The sequence below is a fragment of the Vidua macroura genome, chromosome 9 (assembly GCF_024509145.1).
Source record: "Vidua macroura isolate BioBank_ID:100142 chromosome 9, ASM2450914v1, whole genome shotgun sequence".
Lineage (NCBI taxonomy): Eukaryota > Metazoa > Chordata > Aves > Passeriformes > Viduidae > Vidua > Vidua macroura.
In genome coordinates this window covers 15,732,436-15,747,607 of record NC_071579.1, presented here as the reverse complement: position 1 = coordinate 15,747,607, position 15,172 = coordinate 15,732,436, and the positions used below count along the sequence as shown (strand labels likewise).

Sequence of the window (15,172 nt, the reverse complement as noted above, 5' to 3'; positions counted from 1 at the left end):
TTAAATATTCTATAAAATTATATATACTTTTGTCTTTTTCTTTAAACATACCTGCACAAATTTGTTAGACTGGAGAGCAGCAGCTGTTTGTTGCCAAAGTTGACTGTTCTCAATATCATTTTGAAAAGCATTAATGAATATTGACTGGAATGGCATATAATCCTAAAATTACACAAAACATGGTCTAGGTAAGACAGAGGTGTAATGACATTCTAAATGTCTGTATAACTGAAGAAGATTTTCAATTAAATTTAGTAAATTATTTACTAAAATAGTATGAATGTAGAAAATTACTAATTTCTCATCTGTGATTCATTTTACTAGGGAAAAAGTCTACAAGACCGAATCACAAAGCATACAAAATATTAGTCAGAAAAAAGAATATTATGGATCTGCATATTCAACAAAAATAATATTATATGTACAAATTTCCATTACATATTTCCATTTGTTAAATGAAGATCTTTTTAATCACTGCTTTATCATATAAATCAATTCTGTATCAGCTTAAAAATCCATTTCTCAACATCAGAGTTTTACGCCTGGGCAAGCCATCCAATAAAGATTTTAGACTACGATAAACCCCTTAGCTATACACTCACCTGGTGTCCAACAACAGCTTTAGCAGTTTCAGCCATTTTTGCTAAGTTTTTAGCACACTCCACTTCTGTTAAAAAAATTTCACCGTTACTGTTTACATTATAACACAACAACAGTTATAACACATGCTAAATGCTTTTTACAGTCTTCCTTTAACAAACAGACTACAGAGGGGACCACCTTCACTTTGTTACAGGCCTTTAATTATAGGAAATGCATGATAGCTCTGTCCACTTCAGCGGAACAGCTACTAATTTAGAAATCACATTATTGACAGTCTGCAGCACAGAGGCCTGACAACAGATTTAATTTCATCATGACAAAGCTGATTAAATGCCAGAAAGAGCCACTCACCCAAGCTAAGCTTTTTTTCTACCCATGCGACTACATCCTTGGTGTATTTTGACCATGCTTTAGCATAGGACAGAGCCGACTCAATTCCACTGTCATTTCTTAGGAGCATGCTATCAACCTCCTCTGCTCGAAGATGTCCTGCAAATAAAGCATCCAACACAAAGAAGTGATTTCTAGACATGACCACACACTGAGAGCAAAGCCAGTATTAGCCAACTGTGAATGTTTAAGCAGCTCTGATCTTGAGTTGGTCTTTAATGCTAGTTGACTCTAAACAGGACTGACAGAGGTTTTAGAACAAATTAAAGGGTCATAGTATTTTATCTGGAGTAGTCATATGGTCAGCATAACTTTCTTCAAGAAAGTGACCCAACCAAACACCAATCATATGACAACACACAGAAGGTGCTTCAGGCCTTCTCCCTCTCCCCCACCACAAAAAAAACCAAAACAAAAAAACAAAAAAAACCAAAAACAAAACAAAAAAAAACAAAAACAAAAAAAAAACCAAAACAACAAAACAAAACAAAACGACCTGGGTTGGTTATTTACAAAAAAATGAAACCTTTGCAAGAACTTTTTTTTCCCCCCACAGTGAAGTTGTAAAGACAGCATAGGTGTAAAAAAGTGACCAAGCAACCAACTTAGAACATTTTTATAAGAAAAAACCCCACAGATTACAAAACAGTGTTTATCAATGTTAAATGAATGACCTACCTTGAATATCATCCCTTTCATGCAGTGAACCCCCAGACTCCACAGAAAGATTCTCAAAAGACTGGTGCACAAGAAATAAAACATTAAGTTAGCAAAGAAAATCTCTCACTGGAACTGAAAGCTAACAACATAAATGGCATTAGCTGCCTCTTCATTTTTTTGTAGATAGAGCAGATAAAGCAAACTGCACCATCACTCCCTCTCATCTAAGGCACAACATTTTTAAAATTCCCATTGCTGTCAAATGAAAAAAAAAAATAGCAAGGAATCATTATATACCTTTATATCAACAATCTTGAAAGTCTGTGATGAAAGAGTTAAATATCTACCAGATTTTTTAAACAATTAAGTGAGCTCCAGCTTTTCTTAAATCCCTACCTATCTTTTAAAAACCTTTTCACACAGACTTAATGCCAGATACATAAAACAGACACCATTCTACAAGCCATTATAATCTTGTATTTCTTCCTCAAGGGAATAAAGTTTTTTGTAAATTACTTGCAGGTGGTGCACTGTAGGCACAACAGCTGACTAGTAACACTTGCTAATGAAGCCCTGAGAATCAGTACAACCTGACAGAATGTAATCCAATAATAAAAGGAATTTAGCACATCACATCATCCCCTACCTTTGTCCTCACTGCATTTTGCTACCCCTTTAGTTGTTCAAGTTGAATTATTTGTAAAGACTGTGCTGTAGACCTGACTGCTCAACAAATTTAAATGAATAAAAAGTTTGCTTTGTAACAACTACCCCCTTAAAAGCCAAACCAAAACAAAGAGACATCAAACCCTACATAATTTTAAATGGATAAACTACTTTTGAAAACTTTTAAGCACAAAGCAGACAGAAAACAAAGGCCAAGAAATAGCTTCAAAGTGCCCTTAAGCTTTGCAAGAACAGCTTGTTTCCATTTAGACTTCGGCACTGGTTTATTTTCAGACATTCACTAAAACGGAGCATGGTTATCAATGATGAAAGTAGCTTTGGTTTGTTGGGGTTTTTTAATGTAAATGAAAACTGAACATAAATCACAAAAATCTCTCAAGAATCATTGTTTACTTCACAGCAGAAGCAGCTTTTCCAAAGACCAAAACATGCAAGGTATTAATCATCAATGACATCAAATAGAATCAAACTACAGCCTAAAGACCTGCTTTGTTACTATTACAGTGGCTGTCTAACACAAGAGAGTTTCAACAAAATGGAAGGGCTTTTCCAGAACAGGTGGGAAATCTATCCAAAGCGTCCCCAACTAAACTGGTACAAAACCCCTAAAATCGGAATCTAGCAATGGACCAATATTTGGTTGCAGAGAAGGCTTGAAAATTCCTAGATTTAGTTCAGATTTTATATAAAGTATTACTGTCTTCAAGATTATTTAAAAGTTGTTAGGGGAGAAAAAAATAGTAATTAGAAAACCTCTATACATTATATTAACTTGATGCACTTTTAAGTTCTGGTCCTAAAATTTTTTTCCCATTTCTATAAGACCTATATCATTGTAGTCCTGAAAACTGTTCACTCCTTTCCATTAAACCAGGCACAGTAGTTAAGGCAGCTAATCAAAGGTCACTCATTCTTTCACATTCACCCATTGCAAATACGTAATACCAAATTTTAGAAGCAAGCATGAACAAATGCTTTTACCTATGTCCTACAACTTAGCAGAACATGATCCATACAGCTTGCCCCCCTCAAGCAACCCAATGACTCATCCCAGTAGCCCTAGAGAAATTAAAACCCTGACTTTCGTTTCCAACTTCAACCAGTCTCTTCTGCCTTTTTTTGCCCCTCATTACCCAACTCTCACCCTAACACAGGCAAATCTCTTCACACGCTTTGAAAATTTTATCCTTCTTCTTTATTATGCTCTCAGATCTGCACAGCACCAAATAGCATTCAAATAGCTTGTTGAGTAATGAAAGGTCAGACATGCCTGTCTGGTCTCTTCCAGTATACGTTAAAGTGCTTTTGTTTTTAATTAAAAATATCTTTCCTTCCACCTTGTGCATCTGGTTGAACTACAAGAGCTAAAATGAGAACAGTTGCATTTGCTAAGAGGGTTTATACATATCATTTAACTTAAGCTTCCAAGTGGAATGCCTAAAGAATGTAGACTCCCCTGCAGTCAAGAGAAGCAAGATCAGCTCTGCCCACCCCCCTCCTTGCAGCCATCCTCATCAGCTTAATTAGGGAGGTCCCTAACTAAAGAGGCAATTAAAATATTTCTCCTTAATCGGCCCTCAAAGTATTTACATGTTACAATCTACAATATGTTATGCTCTGTTTAAAATACAGCTAGCTGCTATGATCACTGAACACACACAACTACAGAAAAAGTTAAACAGCTATTAAATATTTTGCATTTAACTCCTCTTAACACTCAACTCCTAGTTGGCCTCCAAATTTCTCTCTGAATTGTAAATCAAAGTAAAATGATTCACCTGTTAAATGTGCATTTATTTGCCTAAATGAAAATGCACTTCGGACAGATTTCTAAGAAATTGTATGTTACAAAAGTATGTTACCCTACCTGCTCCAAAATTTGTAATTTTGGCTTTCCCCTCACCCCCATGTTCAGAAGACTGACCTTTTAGACAATCAATCATTCACTTCACAGTACAATATATAAGACCATCTCTTTCCACAAGCAGATATTTTTGCAATGCAAAACCATTTCAAGATAAAAATGTTGCAAAATCAGCACCTTCCTTTTGCTGGTGAACCAATTAGATAAACCAGTACTTCTTCAAATAATCTCATTTAATTTACATGAGATGCTGGGTGCTATGCTATTTATTTCATACTTTTTATCAGTGACCTAAATTGAAGTTTGCTGGAACCAGTTTTCTTAGCAGCCTACTTTTCTTCCATATTGTTTATGAAGGTAAGTTTTGTAGCAGCTACAGAAGTAGAATTTGTGAGATAACACACATGGGAAAAAGATGGATTATCAAATATAGTGAAAGTTTGAAAGGACTATTCAGCTGTAGCTGCATGGCTTGCTGCACACAAGCCTGTGTGAAGAAATGCTAAGTTTTAAGTATGTTTCAACAAAGCCTTTTAAAAAATGCACAATCTAACATTTTTAACCTTGCTGCAACTTCGCTTGTAATACACACCAATTATCAGTTGTATTTTCCTTGCATGTAACTCTTAAATTTATTTCTTTTACCTGAAAGTCTGCTTCTCAATACACAAAAATTCAAAACAGAATTTGGTACTGAGCATTTTTCAATCATACCTTCAAGAGTATTTAAAAAAAAAGTTTCAAATGTTAGTGTTTTTCTTTGACTACCTGTAAATTGACAGTTCTTTTAGTGAATTGTTACTGAAACAGTTACAGCACAAATTGGGTACCAAAAGAAAAGGTAATTTTGTCATAAATACTAGTCTTTAAAAGCCAAAAATGAAGTCATTAACCCTTTGGTTTCCAGGTTTAACAGGTCTAACTAGTTCAGCGAGCAATCATTCAAGTATCTTACTTTTCCCATTTTCACTTAACCAATTTAAAAATCTCAAAAACAACGACAGCAGGTAGCCCTGTCAAGTCATCATTATCATTTAGAATTGAGAATACATTGAATGCACATTTTTCCTGCGTTGAATCTTGTTTTAACACACAGATGACTCCAAGTGTCCCAGCCCAACGATGCAGAGAGTTTCAGTGGAACTGAAGCCTCCTTTACATTTTACACTCCAAGAGAACGTGTTTAGCTTACCCGACTTCTCCGAGATACAGGAAGTCCCAATGACGAGCCATTGTCTACATCTCCCATAAGGAAGTCTGATACACTGCCAGAAAAACAAAGAATTGTGTTACTTCATTACTTTACCTCACCAAGCAATTCTGTGTCACTGAATTCAAAAATTCAGAGTGTGTTACTAAGTCCTTTAAAAGTTCTGCAAACTGTTTTTAGTAGACATCTAATATTCTTTGCAATTTCTCTACCATCCTAGATTTCCTTATTAAGAAAAAAAGAAAAACAAACTGACAAAAACCCAAATAGTAAAATTGTTCTAGATGTAGCTAATTTAAATTACTTTATCAGAAAATAGTTGTACAAAAGAAAACTAAAGTTTTTGTTATTGTTGTGTCTTATGAATTGGCTTCATTGAGTTCTTTAAAAACTCTTTCTGGATTCCAACTTACATGTTTCCAAAGGTGAATGCCAATGTTTCAATGGAAGAAAATATTTCACTGAAGAGTTCTCGCTTATTTTCTTCATTAACTTCTTTGAAGTTCACCGCTTGCAAAAGAAAAAAAAAAAAAGAAAAAAGAAAACCAAAGGGTGAGAGGTGGGGTCAATTAAGCAAGTTTACCAGGCCTAGAGACAAATTTAATACTCAAAGTCTCCTACAGAACATGCAACATTATGCTTTTCTGAATAATTGAAAAAACATGGTTTTAAAGAAGATTAGTAAGAAAGTAAACACTAAAGGAAAAAAAATTAACACAATCCAGATGCTTCCCACAATGAAATCAGAGTACTCTTGCACTTCCTGTATCTTCCCACTTAAGGAGCAGCTTTGTGTGGAAATGCTGGTAATGCATGAACAAAAACAGTCATTTACCAACCAGAGTCAAATCACACAGCAGCAGCACCACCACCAAGCAGCTCACAAATGCAGTCAGATATTGGAACAGCTGTTTCTTTTCTGAGTAGAAATTTCAGAATTCCAAACAGGAGCAGTAGTTTGTGGGGGTGCCCCCTCAACTGAATACAATCCAGAACACAGCATTTCTGGCTTGAGTACAGGCAAGCAGAAAGTTATCAAAAGGTGGTGTCCACTGCAAAACCCTTCAATTATTACCTCCACAGTCTGGCAAAAGCCACTCAGTTTTTCCTGTTAAAAGTGGGGAAGAAACTCAGCATAACTATTGGTGGTCCCAAAGAGTGCTGCTGGACAAATTAGATGGTTTAAAGTGGTGATCAAGTACTTAACTACTCAACACAGCATTTAGCACACTTCTGTGACAAGCTGGAATAATGAGACAAGAAGAATGATTCATCTAGAGTTTCTATTAACAGCTACTAAACAAGAAGAGGGAGGGAGAAAGGACAAGACAAAAAGCACGACCATTTTTGTTTGGTTTCAACTTAACTCCTTAATCAATGGTGACTGGGAGATATTTTGTAGAAAAGCTGCATACATTCCTTTGAGCTGAAGCTGTATCCTCTGGAGGGAAGTTTTTCCCAGAGTTACATTGTGAGAAATGACAAATTCACGTTAGTATTTAAGTTTTCTTTTTTTCAGTTTACTGGGTTTTTTAAAGTTTTCTTTTTAAGCAATGCAATATTCTTAATTCTCTAGATGTTTAAGTCACACATGTTCACACCTATTTTAGGTACTGCAATGACACATGCACAGGTACTCAACTCACATCACTTTCTGCAAAATTTAACAAGGTTAATTTGTCTTCCTTAAATTTCAAGTACTAACAGAATACAATAACTTGTAGAAGTAGTAAAAAAAAAGAAAGTTAAAATGTTGCCTATTCTATACAAATTTTCTCAGGAAAATTAACAGGCTTTAATTTTAAAAAGTATTCAAACTTCCTGCCAGGTGCCTAAATACTAATGGGTAACAAACAAAGAAAGTACAGTCATCTGCTCCCCCATTAGACTTCCTTTGTGAAAGGAAAAGTTTTTTTACCAGTAAAGTAACACCGTTAAATCCATTCCTTTTTACACAGTATGGCAACAGACTTGATCAACTTTTAATAACAATTATCTATACAAAGCTATTACAGAAAATACAGATTTTTCTCATGGGCTATTTTTACAATTATTTGCATATACAAAATAATGTTGTAATAAGCAAGCCCACAGCAAAAACCAATTATTGCATATTATAATAACATTGCCAGTCTCTGTTGACACAGTTCACTACTAAATTACAGTTTCTCCTACCTCTTCGTTCGGCTACACTTTGTAATTACAAAGAAAAAAAAAGCCTCTGGCACCTTTGTTTGAAATGAGATTTGATAAAGCTCCACAGATTTTTTTTTTAATAACTTTGTAAATAGCAATGGATTTCTTTTTTTTTTTTTTTTTTTTTTTAATTCAGGTTAGTTAAAAACCTCAGCTTTCCAGAAATAATGTTGTGCGTAAGACTAAACTTTGCATTCCAAATCATTAAGCAACAACAGTCACAAGGAAACCTATTGATTACCAGTCCCTAATGACTGGAAAAATCATTTAAGAGCTGGCATGAAATGCAAACTGTTTCAAAATTAGAAGGAATTAGTAAAATTGTCTATGTATTCAAAGCACTTACCACAGAAACATTTTTATATCCATTAGCTGCGGTGTCTTCGGAGAGAGAGCACTTCTTTCACTAGCTAACAAGGCATTAATATAGAGAGCCTTTCCCTAAAGAAATGCCGTCTGTTTCACTCTGCCTTCCTGTTCCAGGAAGAGTTTTGTTAAGCTTTACACTTTATATGCCAGAGAAATCCTTTCTTTTCAGGATCCATCACAAAAGGAATAACAAATCTATAATTTTTCAGATTTACTTCTTTTCACTTCTCCCAAAACAGGTTAGTCTAATCTCTTAGTAATTCAGTAGAATACCACCAGCTTTTTTCTAGCTTACCACTGCTGGAATGCTGATGTACTTAACGTCAACTTTAAACCACGCATTCTCTTTCCCCAGGACATCCTGACTGCACACAATAGCTACTGACAACAATGAACTATAGTAATCTTGCTATGTCTGGAAATGACAGCTACCTATCTATAGTTCTGCAGATTTCAAAGCAAGTATACAACTAGACAACTCTTTTAAAGCAAGATTTCAGATGACATATAATGAACTTCAGAAAATCATATGACAATGATACTTGAAATTCCAAATCCAGTACCAGAAATGCAAGCTTAGCTTGCAGTGGATCTCTATTTCCAAAGCTATCTTCAAACTGAGGCGGGTTTGGCAATCTCATTAAAATGCTGCAGTATGCTGCAGTTTCAGCTCTTGGGTCATGCCATCAAAACTTTTTCCAATCAAGCAGAGATCAGGCTGGGGAACCCAAAACAGCCATGAAGGTTTTGGAAGTGAGAATCCCAGAAGTTGAAGTATTGCCTGAGGACATTTGATCAATGCTTCTAAAACGATGAAGGCTGACAACTGTCGAGACTGAAGGGCAAGCAGGGCCTTTAAAAGGTGATGGATAGCTCCCAGTGAACTCACAGGCACACAGCCCGTGGGACACAGCCATGCTGGAGTCCGCACAAGTTTGCAGGACTGACAGCAGCAAAGCTGCCCTGCCAGCTGTCTGCAGAGCTTGCTCTTTGCAGGTCAGTTTTCTCATACATGATGGATATATATGATAGCATCACCATGTATTTTTTTAGACAGGAACACATCCTCAATCCATGCTTTACTAGCTGACTTATAAGAAGTAAGCAACCAGCTGACTTCTTAGAACCGAATACTTATGCAACCAATTTTATCTTTAAACTCACAGCAGTGCTTTTAAAAACCTTACAGAACTATGTCAAAAACAAAACAACCACTCAAGCAAACAAAAACCCAATAAAGACCAAAAGATCACTCCCTCTCTGAAAAAAAAGATAGACTCTATTACTTATACATGCCTACTTGAGTGCTTGTAATACTTCTTGTTATTACCTCTCTTTTCAAAGATATGTAAAATAAATGGGGAGAGGAACATAAGTAAAAAGAGCAATAGTATGGAGATTGGAAATAGGCAGAAGAATAGTCTTGTATTCTAGAAAAGATCAACAGGCTGTCCAAGCCCCACTGCTCTACTTTTAGTTCTTAGTGCCATATCATTTCACTAGCCTGTACTTACTACCAGGTTTGGCAGCCTCCTCAATTTGAGCTGGATGCCAACAAGACAATTTCAAGGAATGGTTTCCTACTCCTTCCATATTCATTCAGAGCAAAATTTATCATCACAGATGTTCACTGAATTACAAAACTGAATTCCTTTAGTTCCGTTTTTTACCCCTTGTTTGAGGTATTTCTTTTGATGCAGAACTACTGCAAAAAAGCCTATGCTTAAATAGGAAACTTCTACAAGACAAGTGTCATTTTCTGCTTTATCAGGAATCAGTATTCATTCTAGTGATTAAGTCAAAGGCTGTAATTAAGAGCAGAAGAAGAGTACAAAACTTGAATTCAGCATGGGATCAGGAGAACCATGTACTCTGGGGCCATCAACTATTTAAAGGCATTGAGTGGAATAATAACTACAAATATGATGCTGTGCCAGAATGGGAAGTGACTTACCGAAATGGGAATCTAAACAGGTTCCAAGCAAGATGCTTCAGTAAGTCTCAATTCTTCCAGGTCAAGTGAGGCGCCATTTAAAAGATATTTTTCATGAAGCACTCAAGTAGGCATGTATAAGTAATAGAGTCCAAAGAGGCCCAGTGAAGCATGTCATGTCCAAGATATAACCAGAGAAATCAAATGTGTCATGTCCCACTCTTCTCACTGCCATTTTCTCTCAACCTCAGTCCAAAATAGCACAAGTCTGACAAACCTGTACTGCCAAGCATGATTCTCCATAACAAGATTCAGGTAGCATGTTACAGCTAGTTTTTCCTTCAATCTATCTAAAAGGAAAAGCATTGAACATCCAAAGCAGGATAAGGGACACATTTGTATCATTCCCAGTGAAGGTCCTGAAAAACGGCCAAGAAGCTTGAAAGAGGGTCACATACACTCTAATTTTTGTTAGCCTTTGAAATACTCACACTTGCAATAATCCAAAGCAGGGTAGTCTCTTTGCACTGGACATTACGTTTAAAGCACAGTGCAACTTGTCATAGTTATGAGAACACTTCACAAGACACTAAGACTTCACAAGTCACTAAGGTTACAAAGTTATTGTAACTGATTTAATGAAGAGCAAAATGCTTTTGTTTGTTATAATAGCAGTATGTCCCCATATGAAGTTCCAAAGAAAAACTAGATTTGAAACTCTGACATTATGCAAAGACTCAAAAACCAGGAGGTGGAATTACATGTAAATCCCAGCTTGTTTCTATTTCATCCTCTGCTAAATAAACATCAGAATTTTTCCATGCCAGGTTAATTTTCTTCCTAGTTATAAATCCAACTACAGAGTGCTTCCATATCTTTTTATAGTTCTGTCGTCCAATGACAAGAAACAGATGAGTCACATGAACTTTTCATAATGTCACATTAACAAAGACAGGGAAGCCAGAGGAAAAAGGATACTGGATATGTTCTACCAGCTCCTCACATTCTTGTAGCTTCCTGTTTATTCAAAAGCTGCATTACCTCTGGTGAAATAACCACAGCTGAAAACATGTGAATGCATGTGTTACACACAGGTCAAAGTAAGCAAAACTGAGGTCTGATATGCTTATAACCACCACAATGTGCTGTATTTTTATTTCCGCTGTCTCGGTCCCAGCTGTCATACACTTCAGTTTGAATATAAACTTGGAGCAGTATGATCTTCAGAAAAAGAACAGCTGTAAAAACCAAACAGGTGCTAAAGGCAAACTGCCTTCACATTTACCACAGATTCTGTTGGGGGGAGGTAGTCTGTGTTCATAGAGCAAAGGCTTCGCTGTTCACAGAGAAGTAGGACTGAAGTACCAGTCAGAAAGAGTCTTGAAGTTTTGAATCTCCCCATTTCAAGCTCCAGAGGTGTGACAAATACAGTATGTGTCTGAGCAAACACTGACAGGCATTACCAAAATCTTCATATCAAAATACTTGTTTGTATCAATGGCTGCAAATACTGAGGCAGTACTGTTTGTTTTCAGCTCTTGTAAATGGCAGCTCAACCCCTAGTGAAAGAAGATTTTCAGATAGGCTACTAAACTCTATCTAAGCCTCTTTTTTTTTCCCTTTTCAGTTTTAAGAGCTGGTTTTCTCCTCTTGTGAGGTAGGGGGCTGACTCATTCCTCCAGGAGATTGCAGGAATCTAGTAACCTGAGTGAACAGCTGAGCTCAAGTGCCCAGAGAGGGCCTCTAAGTGTTGCAGGATCACTGCCATGATCCTGCTTTAGACTTCTGTGGATTTTGCATTTCATGCTGTTAAGCTTGAGGGCAGTTTTAAAACAATATGATAGGATTTACTTGCATACCTTAGGTCACTTTTCCTCAATATTTCTTAAATTAAATAAGTTGAACATTGACCTGTGACCACTGAAATTAGGGCAGAGTAGAGGACAGTCATCTTACCACAGCACTTAAGCATGGAAACAGCTTGTCCGAGGTGGAAGAATTATGTTCACTAAACAATTAACATGCTCACTGAACACTAACTACCACTGTGTTTGTGTACTTCAACTCTCCCCACGATCAACAAACAGCACCAGAAGGGATACCCCTCTGTGTTACCTCTAAAGCAAGTTCAGAAGTTATAGAATTGTCCCATGATCATTTGAAAAACAGGTACAGAACTATAGGAAACTCAGTGTGTAACACAAAGAAAATGCAAAGTAGTCTGCTAGTACCTGCCAAGGTCAAACAAACTGGCAAAACCATATATGAATAGGAAGAATCCGTAAGAAGCTTGGAAGAATCCAATATATAGGAATCAGGAAGCTAAACACATTAGCATTTTAACTGATATTCCCACTTTACTGAATCAACAGTACACTTCATACATACTAAGATAAATAGGAAACAAGAAGGAAGGCCAAGACAAAGAAGAAAAACTAAACTATGTGTCTCTGAAGGAAGATATCCTACATGATTTAACACAGGCAAGAGGTAGAGATTTAACCCTACTCAAAGCTGGTTCCACAGTAATATACCAGACTCCAGAGCAGGAAGAGCTGCAGTCAAAGGTTACACAGAGAAGGAACAGGTTTCTGGGGCTGGAGCAATTGAGTACTTCACTATTTGCATTTGTCTGGCATGTCAAGAACTGCAATAGCAAAGATCAACAATAGAAAGTATTAACATGTCTGCAAACACTTTTTCTTGTTGCTACTGACACCTTTATTGACACATGGCTACAATCCACTTGTGGAATTTATAACTCTTCAACTATTCAGATTTGGATTGCTCAGAGATTTATTCACCTGATATAAATACAATACCATGCCTACAGATTCACAGAATTAGGCAAAGACTCTTGGCAAATCTCAAAGTGGATAAATACCAGGTTTATTACTCTGTGATATTATTCTATGATGCTCAGGTAAAGAAAAGCTTAAAATCAAAAGCTTGTGCTTTTAGAATTCAATGTGGTCTTGCACTTAGCTTCCTATCAGCAGAATTTTATCACACCAATGAGAGAACAAGCTACTTAATATTACTCTCCACTTAGGGAAGGCGTTTTTTTAAACAAGTATTACAGTATTATGCTTTAAAAAACCCCAGTTTCCATGTAGAATTCTATCTATAACTCCAAGCCAATCAAGTCACTAATTACAATTTTCCATGAATATGAAAGACAGTAATTCCTTACCTTTTACTTTTGCAATAACTGTTCCTGCAGCACTAAGAATATCAACCGAATTTAGAGTCTGATGTTTATTTATCACTGCTTTTAAAACACGTAGCAACTCCCCCAGGCGTTCATGTACTACTTGATGCAGGCCATCATGATTTTCTGAAAAAAGTAAAGGAGAAACTACATTAAAACAGTGAATTAACACCCAGTCACATTACAAAACACTTTGATGGTATTCAGCTGCATGGAATTCTAGGTCATATTGAAGCTGAACCTACTTAAAATAAAGAAGTTGTTAAATAGCACCTGCCAATAGTAAACTTGCAATATTGTATATCATTTACACAAACTTATTTCTCACAAAAAGTGAAGCAAGTATACTTTTTTAAGAAAGGGGATGTGGGAATAATACACCAATACCCTAAGGTTTCTAAATTAAACCATCATATTTTTCTCATGTCATTTCATCAACCACCATTTTGATAATTACATATATGAAAAAAGTATCAACAAACGCAGATTCTGATTGTTCATTAAGTAATTCTTCACCTGATACGAATTCAACACCATATATGCATGTTTGTAAATTAAAATTTCTGGCAAATGTTGGCTAGTTTTTAATTAAAGTACCAGCAAAATATTAAGCCTCTTTAGTATATAAGCCTAGATCTACAAAGGACTGTCTTTAAGCATATCAGTCCTGATAAATAAGTTGAACACTTAAATTATGCCAAATCAGAAAAATTCTCAAACACACTCCAAGACAGTGATGCTTTTTATAGCACATGCCTCTTGCTATGTGCCTCTAAATCCTGACCTCATCTAAGTTTTTTTACAAAATAGTTATTGTTGCATCCAGAGCACAGGTTAAACCACAATCTGTTCTGTTACAGAGAGGTGCTGGTGCATGGAATTAAAGTTTCTCATGCGCTAGAGTGCTGCGTTGCAAGCTGTGATAAAAAGCTTTCAAATTCAGGAAAGTCTAGCTTATGAAAAAGAAAAAGAGGATCTAATAGAAGCTGACTCACTTCCCCACTGGGCAAGGCAATTCTGTGTTGTCTGTGGCCGTGATAAACAGGTCAATACAGACAGTCACAGTACAGTGCAAATTGATCCAGTGTTGCTCAGAGAATAGTTTCAACTCAGAGCCATTTATTCTGGTGACAAGACATTACATTTAGGCTAGAGGCAGCTACATTTTTCTGAGGAATCCACACAGTACAACATGACACATCAGTACAGTAGATCATTGCTGTCAGGTGTGCAGGTGGGGGGGGCTACACACAAATTTTTAAGTTTGTATCAGGTACAACAGGAGTCTCCTAAGGACCACTGTGCTTCAGGCTTTATTCCCCTACATGCCACATATCAGGAGACTTTTTTCTCAACTCAGACTGGCTTATACATTGTTAAAGGAATAAACCTTGTCTCAGGAAGTATACGAAGGTAAGGACTATCTACCATTAACAGGCACTTTTCCTGCTGGAAGGGACAAGCAAGCACTATCTGTAGCAGGACACACGAAAGTCTAGGAAAATTCATCTTATTCAGCAGTAAATTAGGAAAGTTTTAAGTAACTTGTTAAAAAAAGTGACCACCCAGTTGTGGCTTTATCTTCATTTACCCCAGCATATAATGATTTTTAACTGACTCAAGCACAGCTAAGGCAAAAAAATGTCAAAAGCCTGGTACTCAACTTGGCCATGATTCAGTGCATCCACATTAGCAGTAGAGGTTGTATATGACAAACACACATTGGTGTACAGGCATACTATAGCTCAGAGTTCAGAACTTTATGGGGAAAGCAATCGAGGCTTGAAGTGGTTTCCATGAAAGCAACAACAGTAGAAGCTGTGACCTTGCATAAAAAAGGATTTGTAGGGGATATGAAAGAAGATTAGAAAATTTAAAAAGGCATGAAAAGACCAGGTAGAATCAACTGCTTCTCCATGTCTTTCAATTCTATGTAACACACCTCAGATGATTAAGGTGAGCAAGCAGGAGCTTAAAAACAGAAAAGGGTGATTCTTCATGTAAGAGACCTGTGGAATTTCTTGCCAAACCAAAACATCAACACGAGGT

The 15,172-nt window shown here is 36.4% G+C and overlaps 1 protein-coding gene across 1 annotated transcript in view; it reads right to left on the bottom strand.

Moving 5' to 3' along the window:
• ARHGAP29 (Rho GTPase activating protein 29) overlaps nucleotides 1-15,172 on the bottom strand; it is a 49,436-nt gene that overhangs the window by 13,076 nt on the left and 21,188 nt on the right. The window contains exons 3-9 of the mRNA XM_053985421.1: nucleotides 13,106-13,249; nucleotides 5,828-5,924; nucleotides 5,397-5,469; nucleotides 1,672-1,732; nucleotides 955-1,092; nucleotides 603-667; nucleotides 52-162 (exon numbers count right to left, since the gene is read on the bottom strand). Coding sequence (XP_053841396.1) covers nucleotides 52-162; nucleotides 603-667; nucleotides 955-1,092; nucleotides 1,672-1,732; nucleotides 5,397-5,469; nucleotides 5,828-5,924; nucleotides 13,106-13,249 — 689 coding nt within the window. The remainder of the gene's footprint in view (nucleotides 1-51; nucleotides 163-602; nucleotides 668-954; nucleotides 1,093-1,671; nucleotides 1,733-5,396; nucleotides 5,470-5,827; nucleotides 5,925-13,105; nucleotides 13,250-15,172) is intronic.